The following is a 12341-nucleotide window of genomic DNA, read 5'->3' as shown; positions in this document are numbered from 1 at the left end:
CTCTTACTGCTCCCGGTCCTCCTTCCCCCTGTGCGCGCGCACACACACAGACACACAGACACACGCACACACGCACACACACACGCGCACACGCGTGCGCTTCCATATCCTAACTCATTCTTTGATCCCGGAGGAATACCTGGGCAGCAGAACACAGTCTTGACCCATAATTTATGTATTTATACTACCTATCCCTCCCTCTTGACCAATTATAGTATTATCTATTTTTCAGATCAAGTTTTTCTTCGACAGGGGCAATACAGAGATAAGCAGGGTCAGAGGTCAATGTCCCTGCACGGCCCCGCCAGCTGATCAAATGCTAACATTGGGGAGAAGGCTCATCCTCAGGGAAGGAGAGAGTCCATGCCCCCTGCAGGGGACCTGCCAGCTGCTCTGCGGGGCCATGTCACAGAACACCCTGCTCCGGCCACCTGAGTCCCCGTCAGGGCCTGGAGGGTCCCCCCATGAGGCAGAAAAATGCAGGTGTCCAGGCAGTGTTTCTCAGCACCCTCTTTGGTGGCCACAGAATTCGAAACCTGGGAAAACCCAGGGAGGCCCAAAGGAAATGAGGACACAGGCGAGTCAAGACTTCGGTCCAAACAAATAAGTATGGGGGAGAATTTAAAACACAACAGCCGCCAGCCTTAGAGAAGAAACAGGTTCTAGCTCACTCAGAATTAGGCTACAAAAACGTGAGTGTGCAAGCTCTAAAACTGAAGAAAATGATAGCATTTTCTGCATCCCTGAAGCCAAATTCAACTCAACTAAATAACAACTGGCTCAATGGGTCCCCAGGGCCCAGCCGTTTGAAGATGCTAAGCAGGGAGCCTGAGGAGACACGTTTTCCTTCCAAGACCCCTCGCGGCCCCTGGGGAGCAGCTGTCACACTGGGCCGAGGGGGCACCCAATTCCCAGGCCTCTGACAGGGTGCGCGGAGCAGACGAGAGGAAAGTCAGACTTCGGATGTGATCAAACGGAATCCTGGGAAACCTCTGCCCCTGCCTCAGGGCGTGTGTCCATGGGCATGGCCAGGAGTATGTCAGGAGCCTACGTCCATCTGGGAGCTCCACGGGACCGTGGAGACCCTCTGAGCCAACCTCTGAATTGTCAGACGAGGAAACGGAGGCGCAGAGACAGAAAGCAAGTTCCCCAAGGTCACACAGCATCCGGCAGTTCCAGGAAACCAAGAGTTCTACCTGGCGCCTTGGCTGGGACTGGGTGAGTTTTGATCTCAGAGACTTCATGAAGCGTGGCAAGCACCGGGGGCTCTGGGGCAGAGACGGGCAAGGCCGGGCACAGCCCGCAACTGCGACCCCCTTCTCACCCACCTCATTACCTGGGCAGGACCTTGGCACCAAGAGGCCATCTGGGGCCACAGTGCTGCCCTCCTGTTAGAGCTTGGAAAACTGGGGGACATGCTGGGGGGGTGGTTGTTTGGGGCACCCCACGGGTAGACGGTGAGGGAGAACCCAGAGCACTCACCTTCATAGCAAGGGATCAGCGTCCTGCCTTTGGCCTGGAGGTTGGACGGGATGATGTAACAGAAGCCGTGGGGCAAGATGTGGTCTGTTTCGTAGAAGATGTTCTTCCAGCGGTGGGCACAGGCCTGGAGGACAGAGAGGGTGGGGTTCAGAGCAGGGAAGGGACTCCCCAGAGCCCGGCTGCCGGTCAGATCGCTCTAGGAAATACCACTGCCCGCCAGCCTCTCCGTGCTCCATCCCTTCAGGCCACCTGCCAAGGGGACCCCGGACAAGGCCGCTCTCTGCCCAAAGGCAAACAGGACACGCTCAGGGGGACTGGACACCCAAGTTCGGCCACACAGGCCTCTTGCCTTATGACGTGAAACTACGTAAAATGATCTCGTTATTCTTTTTTTTTTTTTTAGAGCAGAGGTGACCGGAGCCGCCCCCGCCCCCGCCTCCTCCGCCCGGGTTCTCGTTATTCCTGTACCACAAGCCACCCTCATCCTCCCCACGTGGTACCTTTTCGTACCCATAGCCCAGTGGTCGGCAAACTGCGGCTCGCGAGCCACATGCGGCTCTTTGGCCCCTTGAGTGTGGCTCTTCCACAAAATACCAGGGCCTGGGTGAGTCTATTTTGAAGAAGTGGCGTTAGAAGAAGTTTAAAAAATGTGGCTCTCAAAAGAAATTACAATCGTTGTACTGTTGATATTTGGCTCAGTTGACTAATGAGTTTGCCAACCACTGCCATAGCCCATTTCTCAATAGACTGAAACGATATGGGGCAAGGAGCTATAAAGATGTATCATGAAGCTCATCATCACTCTATTCCACTCGGTAATTGATTTTTTTTTATTCTTTTTTTTGTATTTTAGTTCTGATTCAATGCTGATGGCTTGCAAACTTGAATCCCTTATCATCATCGAATTACCCAGTAAATCCGTTCCATTTTAGTGTATGGATTGAGCTGAGCCCTTGGCGGCGAGGGCTTGGCCTGTCTTACTGTGTTTCTGGGTCGGAGGGACCGCGGAGAGGGGCGGATGTTTACTGAGGAGCACGCTGGCTCTCACCAGGAAGGGCTTGCTGCCGTAAGTGTCTAGTTTATGGCCCCCTCGTGTTTTTTTTAAGAACCGTAAACTGTTTATGGAGGGATCTTAGGAAATTCCTCGAAGATCCAAACACTGCATTTCCCAGTAAACGGAACGAAAATTAAGGCATTCTGTGAGGTCAGACAGCCAAGGGTCAAAGGCAGTACGCGTGCAGGAAAAGTGTCTCCGAATATAAATTATGAAAAGAAAGGACTGTTTAGCCCCGATTATCATTATATATACACACGTCAGTCTGACCCCAACATTTGAAAAAATTCCTAGACTGTCTCCAAAGCATTAATAACTCCATCAATCTCTCCAAACGGGCTCTGCTGTGAGGGAGGCGGGGGCAGAGGGAGAGAACAGGAAAGAGCATTCTCGGCAAACAGCAAGGCTTGACCCACTCGGGCCCCCATAATCCTAGCAAAGGGGAGGAGGGGCTAGCACCCCGCCCCCCCAATCTTACAATCTGACACATTTCAAATTATAAAGATTGTTTTTCCTCCCAAAAGAATAAAAGGAAGAAGGCGAGCATTTTAAGGCGAAGGCCTTTTTTAACAGTGCACCCTTGCCGGGTGGGGGGAGTGTTGGGGAATGGGGGAGTTACTTAGCTTCTAAGGATGGCTCAGCCACAAAGACCCCCAAGTCCCCACCTCTTGCACATGCATTTGTGATACACAGATGGCCAGATTTTGGCCAGGTCCTCAGGTCTACCCCCGGATCACCGAGAACCATGCTGAGGGGAACAGGGCCATGATGCCATAGACCCCCATAAAGACATCCCCCAACCCCCCCCCCCCAAGGGAAGAAGGAGTGGCCTCGGGGTCACAGGGGAGGGGCCTCTGGGATGCCTTCTGAGAACACCACCAAGTGAAAATGCATCAAGGTGCCCACGGATGATCGGTGCACTTTCCTGCATGTGCGTTTGAGCGTAATAAAAAGCTCACGTAAAAAAATCAGGAAACGGTACAACAGAATTAAAAAAAAAAAAAAATAGCCACCCTGTGGCTTTGGGGAAAAAAACAAAAAACAGATGACACATGGTGAACAGATAGGGGCTGCCCGGGCGTTGGGGAAGGAAACGGCTAAGAGATAGAGCCGAGAGCAGTGCTCCCACCCAGGAGCCATCTAGACGCTTCCAGTGTGTCGTCTGAGCCCCGGAGACTCCTGGGAGCAGATGCCAGCCGCGCACTCTCTGAGCGGCCTCCCAGGCCCAGGGGAAGCGTCGGTGGCTGGGCTGCGTGTGTTGGCGGCTGCGGCAGAAAGGGATTTCCTTCCCTGGGTCTCAAACCGCCATCTGCACCCCGAGTGCGGGGTGAGGGTGTGGGGCGGGAAGGGGCTTGCCTCCGATCCCCAGGCTGCGGTCACACTGGTCCCGCTTGTCCCCTGGGGGAAACTGGCAAGGACCACAACACCTGTGAGCCGAGCCTGGCAGACGCTAAGCCAAGGGCGGCCCGGCGGCCCAGCCCAACATCCAAGGTCTTGCCAGGGCTGGTCTGTGGGTCAGAAAACGCCGCTTTTCACTGAGACTCTGGACTCCCTGTCACCGCTTCCAATTCCTCAACTGTTCTTTGCTTTGAAATCAGCACTGATGCCATCACTCACACACACACACACACACACACACACACACCACACACACACACACACACACACACACACACACACACACACACAGCTCTCCCTCCTCAAACCCAACCTCAGAATCCGATATTATGCTCCTTGACATGGGTGTCAGGCCCACACCCCCAAGTGCCATCTGAGTTCTCCAAACGTGTTTGAATGAAACACAGCTCCCCAATTTCAATTTCGAGATAAATACTTGCCTCCAAGAAAGTTTAGGCAGGCAGACTTGAGACATTAAAGAACGGGCATCTACATGAGAGAGACATGGATTGGTTGCCTCCCTCCCGCACGCACCCCAACCGGGGCCAGGGATCAAGCCTGCAACAGAGGTACGTGCCCTTGACAGAAATCAAACCCAGGAGCCATCAGTCCCCGGGCTGGTGCTCTATCCACTGAGCCAAGCTGGCCAGGGCTTATGTTGTGTTTTTGACAGGAAAAGCCACAAGGAAAAGGCTGCTATGGATGCCCCGCTCCTTCCTCGGCACCCGCGTACAGTGGCTTGTTGGATAGATGGTGCGGCCGTTGTGTAGAACATGAGAGGAACCGCTCCGCGTGCAATGAATTAGATGGACTGTCATGGCACAGGGACCACAAACGCCGAGGTCTGCCTTCACAGCCTCCTTTGCTACATCGTCCCGTGATCCTCACTGCCATGCACGGCCCCGTCCCGATACTGACTTGCAGTAACACAGATGCCCCTGGCAACAAGCTCTCAGCCCCACAGAGCTTATCCTTCCGTGGGGAGAGGGGATGCCATCACAGGAGCAGGCTCCGGCCGTGGGCTCCAGCCTCCCTCAAGTGTCGTGTGCCGTGTGCCATCCGGCCATGCCTCCTCTGTCAGAATCTCGACCTCCGGCCACCCTGACTTCAGCGGGATCAGCTTCCCCCTCCTTCCCGTAGGAAGGCGACAAGCTCCCTGGCCCTCCTGGGGCCCAGTGGTCCAGCCAGGGTCAGGCCGCGGCGGCTGGAGGAATGTAGAGGCTTGGGAGAAGGTCCAAGGCGGCTTGTGACAGTGATTAAAGGACTAGCAACCAAGACAAACAGCGGGGTGGGGGACCCTCCGCAGGAGCCACGATGCTTTCCGCTGGGGAGGCCTTGCGATGCTGGCGACGGCATCCAGCTGCTCCCCTTGTGCGGAGAAGGAAGGCGGGAGGCAGATGAATGGCCTCGGCCACGGAGAAGTTTAACACGAAAGTGGGCTCCAGGAGAGAGGACGGAAACATTCTGCCTAGATCCTGAGGGAGAACCTGGTTCCCCTGGGATAAGATTTATGTAAAACCCCATTGACAGCTTGTGGCCCAGAGGGAGCCCTCAATCAATGGCAGTTATTTCCCCCCTCTTGATATTATGCTTCTAGAACAAAGAGCATTGGCCATGGCCAGGTTGGTTAGAGCATCCACCCAATATTCCAGGTGGCAGGTTCGATCCCCGGTCAGGGCACATATAAGAATCAACCAAAGAACGCATAAATAAGTGGAACAACCAATCAATGTTTCTCTCTCTCTCAAATCAATAAAATAAACATTTAAAAAATAACATGTATTTCATCCTATATAATAAAAGGGTAATATGCAAATTGTCCCCTCGACTGGGAGTTCGACAGGAGTTCAATCAGGGGCCGGGGCCGGCCCACCAACCTCCTGTGTCCCATCCCCCCCAGCTGGCCTGGCCCAATCGGCCCAGATCGGGGTGGGCTGGCCAGATCCCACCAGTGCATGAATTCATGCACCAGGCCTCTAGTATAAATATAATACCATGCAGGAATAAAGAAGAACAAGCTCCTGATACACATAACACGGATTAATCTCAGAAGTATTATTTTGAGTGAAAGGGGCCTTACACAAAAGAGTGCACACGTGGGGTTCCATTGGCACAAAGTTGTAGAAAAAGCAAAAGTAACCCACGGTACCACCGTGCATGATGACAGTGGCTGCCTCGGGCGGGCGGGAAGCTGACTAGAAGGGAACATGAGAGAACTCTTTGGAAGGACAGAAACCGTGTGTGTTGTGCTGCGGGGAGGGGGGTGTTACATGAGTGTGTACAATTGTCAAAACCCAAACTGTAATCTTAAGATCTGTGCATGTTATGTACATTATACTTCAACTTAAAAAGACACGCACAAATATTTATGAGCAAGATTTACAAAGTACTTTCCCCATACATTTTATTTATGTTTCTGCTGCCACATCTCTGCACCCTAGGACAGACATTCTTATCAGACAGAAGAAGAAAATAAAAAGGTCCGTCATTTGTCCAAACAGCAGTCCAGTTCAGGCAACCCCAGAGCCATACCCTGGTCGCCATGCCACCCAGCTTTCTTAAGAGATCCACGTCACTCACGCTCAGAGTGCCAGCCCTCCCTGTGGCACCCCCTCCCCCTCCTGGGAGGCCTTACCAGAATTCGGCCATCAGCCTTGGGCTGCCGGGCCAGGCTCACCCCCATCCACTCATCATCCCGGTCTTCCCGACAGGTCTTTCCGCAGGACATTCCTCGATGGTTCCCTGGAGAGAGGAGAGAAAAACCATTCCTGGGCGAGGGAAAGACGGTCTGCTGGCTGCTTTTCCGAGGGTGGTCTACCCCCCAAATGTCTGCAACCAGCTCAGGAGGAAATGACGCACAACAAAGTATAAAATCAGCTCCCCCGCCATGCATGCTGGGTGATTCAGCCAATGCTGTTTTCATGGCAAGACGTTCTTGATGAAGGAGGCGGTGCCCTGGCCCATGTTCTGAAGCAAGCTCCACAGTGTGTTATGCATCAGTAACAAGCAGCAAGCCAACCAGGCATTTTGAGTGGCACTAGAAAACACCAAGGACACCTCTCCTTTCCTGCTAAGGAGAATCATGGCAATACTTCATTTGGAAATACTAACAGTCAGAAGCTCTTGATGGGAAAGGACTTTGGATAAAGTGAGGAGCTGGAGTGATTATAATAAAACTAGAGGCCTGATGCATGAAATTCGTGCAAGAGTAGGCCTTCCTTCCCCTGGTTGCCGGCACTGGCTTCCCTCCAGCACCCGGGACCCGGGCTTCCCTCGCAGCCCCGGCTTCATCTGGAAGGTCATCCGGAAGGATGTCCGGAAGGATGTCGGTCTAATTAGCATATTACGCTTTTATTATTATAGATAACTCCTACTTACTGAGTGCCTACTGCATGCCAAGTACAATTCAGGATAGTTGCCTCTATTATCTCACCATCTTCTCAAGGTAATACTGTAAGGTAGGAAGGTATCTTAGTCCTAGTGAGGAAACTGAGGCCAAAGAGGCTACGGGACATTCCCAATAAGTCCCAACTAGTAACTGGCAGAGCTGAGCTCTGAACCCAGGCCGATCCGTCTGATTCCACCGGATCCAAGTGAGCTTTTAAACATATCCACTGCTCATATCTTTCCCTACTTAAAACATAAACCCTAAAATGGATTTCAATGGCCTCTCCCTTCAGACACGGGCTAACACTCTCACCCCTTCCCCCAGCCTGCTGGGCCCTGTGTGAGCAGCCCCAGCCTACCTCCGCCTCCACTCTCTCCTGCTCGCCACTCCAGCCACACCACCCCCCACTCTGTACCTGAACATGGCACAGGCTCCTCTGCTTGGAGGTTCTGCCTCCCCACCTGCTCAGCTGACTGCTGTGCATCTTTCCCATCAGGTGTAGATCCAACACCACCTTCCCTCTGGTCTTCTTGCTCTCAAGTCTTGCCTTTTAATGTCTCTTTTGCCCACTAATTTGTAAGGATGTCAGGATCTTTGTTCTGTTCATTGGTATATCCTGGTGCTTAGGAAGTAATAGGTACTCCCTACATGAAGGAAGGAAGGAAGGAAGGAAGGAAGGAAGGAAGGAAGGGAGGGAGGGAGGGAGGGAGGGAGGGAGGGAGGGAGGGAGGGAGGGAGGAAGGAAGGAAGGAAGGAAGGAAGGAAGGAAGGAAGGAAAGGAGGGAGGGAGGGAGGGAGGAAGGGAGGAAGGAAGGAAGGAAGGAAAGGAGGGAGGGAGGGAGGGAGGGAAGGAGGGAGGGAGGAGGAAGGAAGGGAGGAAGGGAGGAAGGGAGGAAGGAAGGAAGGAAGGAAGGAAGGAAGGAAGGAAGGAAGGAAGGAAAGGAGGGAGGGAGGGAGGGAGGGAGGGAGGGAGGGAGGAAGGGAGGGAGGGAGGGAGGGAGGGAGGGAGGGAGGGAGGAAGGAAGGAAGGAAGGAAGGAAGGAAGGAAGGAAGGAAGGAAGGAAAGGAGGGAGGGAGGGAGGGAGGGAGGGAGGGAGGGAGGAAGGGAGGGAGGGAGGGAGGGAGGGAGGGAGGGAGGGAGGAAGGAAGGAAGGAAGGAAGGAAGGAAGGAAGGAAGGCAGGCCGGCCGGCCAGGCCACCGGAGAAGGAAGAGGGAAGAATGAGGGTACAGAGCCCATTTCCACTTTGCCATCGATGTCACCCACCTCGAGCCATGTCCAGCTCGGTGCACCTCCGGTCAGGGTTGGTATGGATGCGGCACTTGAACACAGCCCCCGGGGACTTCACGGACGAGCTGTACTTGGACTCGGCCTTCGGTGCGCCCACAAGGATCCTGCACATCGAGAAGAAAGGGCATTCGGTCACAACCCAGGGCCAGGAAAGAGGAGGCTGATGGTTAAATGCGTGTCCGGCCACGGGCGGGTGGTCTGAATGCTCCCCGGAGAGCCATCCCCAGCACTGTGCTGTGCTGGCGGGCCCAGGAGGGAGGGGCCCCACAGTGAACCTGGTGGGCTGTCTCCAGGCACATTGAGCATAAGTTTGGTGGGAAACACATATAACCAACCAACAGTGCTTATCCAGAATCCATAAGAACACCTACAAGTTGAGAAGGAAAATACAAGTACCCAATACCATAATGGGCCAAAGACTTGAATAGATACTGGATGAAAGACCATAACCACGTGGCCAATCAACACATTAAAAGGTGCCCATCTGTATTTGTTATCAGGGAAATAACTAACGAGCTACCACGTCACACCTACGAGGAGGCTAAAACCAAAATGACCGAAAATGCCAAGTGCCGGCAAGGAGTTGGAGCAACGGAAACCCTCATACACGGCTGGTGGGAGTGTAAATCGTTACCGCCACGTCGGAGAAAAATTGAACAGTTTCTAATAACGCCACACATGTGCCCAGCCTAGGACCCAGTCATTCCATTTCTAGGAACATGCCCAAAGGAAATGCCGGCACATGCCTACCAGGAGACAGGCACCAACGTGTTCACGGCTGAATATGTAATGGCCAAAACGGAAGAAACCCAAAGGTCCATCAATGCTAGAATGGATAAGTAAGTTATGGTAGAGAAATACAACAGAATTCTATATGACCATGAACATCAGTGAACATCATTCACCCGCAGCCACACGGATAAATCTTATAACACGGAGCAAAAGTGTCAGGGACTACAGTGTACTCACTGACTCCATGTACCTGAAGTTCAAAGCCGCTGAAGTGTAACTGTGGGGTCAGCCATCAGGATAATGGCTACCTCGGGGGAGGAGTGAGGGGCAGGGTGGGGGGGCCGGTAGTGAGGGAGGCGGGGCTTTTTGTGTGCTCACGAAGTTCTACTTTTCAACCTGAGCAGTGTGCACACGAAGTTATGATCATTCATTAGATTGTATATATGATATGGCCGCTCTCCTGGATGTATCAGACTTAAAGAACAATGACATGAATCAATAAGATACGTAGCCATACCGTTTCTCTTCCGGGTTGCCCTCTCCCTCCCCACCACACGCACCATGCACATGTACGGGGACACAGGAAAGACGTAGGCATAGTGTAGAATTACAAATGCATCCAACTCAAAGCCGGGGCGCCGTCATCTGCATACAAACTGGGCAAGAATGAAGCCGCATGTCCTTCGTCTTGAACTGAACGCTGCCTTGGGAATGGGCTGACCCCCGCAGAGCCCGTCCCGGCTGGAGGAAAAGGCGAGACAGACATGCCACGGAGACAGAAAAGACACATTTGGGCCTGCGTGGGCACAGGACGCGGGGGAACAGCAGCCGGTTCCCCTCCAGATGTCACAAAAACAATTATGACCTACAGCTTTATTGCATTGTTTCCAGAAAGCAGTCCACCGAGGAGCGAGGGCAAAGAATACCACACGGCAACCATCAAGGGCAGCCTGTGCTGAGCTACGAGCCACGTGGAGAAGAACTCGTGCGATGAGACCGCAAACCAAACCCATGCTGATGTTCAACGAGCAGAAAGCTCTAAGCCGCTCCTCGAGGCGAACGCGAGCTGCTCTGTACCTCGGGCAGCCTGGAGAGGGGGTGCCATTTCCCCAGAAAGCTATTGGGCACATGGTGAAACGGATCATCTCTACTTACCCGGGAACAGACGGCATTATCCATTAGGTCATCTGTGGAAAAGGCCGTAGAGGGAAGAACGACCCCCGACAGCCTCCCTACGGACCCAGCTCCCTTCACGGTGTCCGGAAAGCCACCTTCATCTTGAGGTGTCGGACACTCACGCTTCACCCCCCACCCTGGCCTCAAATGGCGCTGCTCCCTCCCCCCCCCCCCGACACCCCGATGAGCAACCGAAGTCGGAGACCCTCAGAGGGGCCTTCAGCAAGGCCGGCAGACATCACCAAGGACACCCACACCAATAGACTCAGACCATGTTGTCAGGTTCATGGGAAGGCATGTGGGTCTCATCTTCATTGCCCCTGCCCCGACCCCTCAACACCCAGGGGGTGAAGGACCTCTGAGGAGGCAAGGAGCCAGGGAGACCACCCCCGCTTCCCGGAGCGCTTCCTTCATGATCAGTCCTGGACAGACTGTATTGGATTCTGTGAGCCATCCAGTCACACCCTGCTGGGGGCGGGGGTGAGGGGAGCCAGGCCCCCAACCGTGAGGGCACCCACGGGCCCTCAGTAACACCTCGGGGAGCTGCCCCTCCCGCTCACCAGGGAGGGCTGCAGCTGCCGAATCTCCACGCTGAAGCAGGGCTGGAACCCACAGCCCTCGGGAATCACAGCAGGCATTTTCCCAACCAGACCACCCACCTCCGTCCCCCGCGCGTGGGCAGTCCGGCCGGCTCTCGGCCGCTCTAACGCAAATGCACGATGACACACCAAATGCAACTCCAGGGAGCAGGTGGCCACGTGTAGGGATCAATTCCCACCCCCCGGGCTTCTGGGGCTGAGCTTAGAGCCACCAGGGCAAGGCGAGGGCTTCCCTCCATAAGGCCAGTCCTGTTTTCACAGGTGAGAAGAATTAGCGGGGGGGACCCATCCAAGCAGCTGAAACACCCACGCCTTGCCACGCGTCCGCCTGTCGGATCTGGGCAACATACCGTGCCTCCTCCACTCGGAATCCCGGGGGGGGACAGGGCTGGGTCTAAAAATTCCTACCGACTCCAAATGTACATGAGCCCCGTGAATAAACGCCACTTGCAATCCGTTTGGTAAGAAGGACAAAAATTAAACACAGGGAGAATTCATCTCCTGCAAGGGCGGGCTGTTTCTCGGGCGCATCCCCCCCCAATGGCATTGGAACCCTGCACATTTCAGATGGTGCCTCTGCTCCAAATGCACAGAACGAACGAGATCCGCAGGCTCTCCCAGCAGGAAGGGACCCGGGAGGGCTCGATCCCAGGCACGGCTGCTCTCGGCCTGGACCGGAGACGGAGAGGGGCGACATTTACATGGAACTCGAAAGTGGAGAAAGGACCGGCTGGATTATTTTTTCCTTCCAAGCCCAAGGTACTTGATGGTTCTAACAATAGCGGATCAAAAGCACTGAGCCTGGTGTGGCTCAGTGGTCGAGCATCGACCTATAAACCAGGAGGTCACTGTTCGATTCCTAGCCAGGGCACATGCCTGGGTTGCGGGCTCGATCCCCAGTAGGGGGCATGACGAAGGCAGCCCATCAATGATTCCCTCTCATCATGGATGTTTCTCTCTCTCTTTCCCCCTCACCCTTCCTCTCTGCAATCAATAAAAACTATATTTAAAAAAATAAATTACATTAAATGTGTGTTTTGTAAAGCACTGGTAACAACCCCTCTGGTTCAAACCCCGAATCAGCTGGTCAGATGAGAAAGTTGTCCCCAAATCCCGTGTCACGGGAAATGAAGCAAGAGATCAGGAGCGTGTGCACGCACACGTGTGCGCCCAGCTCACAGGGGTGGCACCGCGGAGCATGAGCTTGTATCTCTGTGTTTACA

At 54.0% G+C, this 12341-nt stretch overlaps 1 protein-coding gene across 1 annotated transcript in view; it reads right to left on the bottom strand.

Annotated features, from left to right (window-relative positions):
- The window catches only part of ITGA9 (integrin subunit alpha 9), a 273816-nt gene that overhangs the window by 248522 nt on the left and 12953 nt on the right, over positions 1-12341 (bottom strand). Inside the window, exons 2-4 of the mRNA XM_079794406.1 lie at positions 8588-8715; positions 6570-6676; positions 1483-1606 (exon numbers count right to left, since the gene is read on the bottom strand). Of these exons, the coding sequence (XP_079650532.1) occupies positions 1483-1606; positions 6570-6676; positions 8588-8715 (359 nt within the window). The remainder of the gene's footprint in view (positions 1-1482; positions 1607-6569; positions 6677-8587; positions 8716-12341) is intronic.

This window comes from Cnephaeus nilssonii, assembly GCF_951640355.1.
Source record: "Cnephaeus nilssonii genome assembly, chromosome: 17".
Lineage (NCBI taxonomy): Eukaryota > Metazoa > Chordata > Mammalia > Chiroptera > Vespertilionidae > Cnephaeus > Cnephaeus nilssonii.
This window is presented reverse-complemented; position numbering and strand designations above follow the sequence as displayed.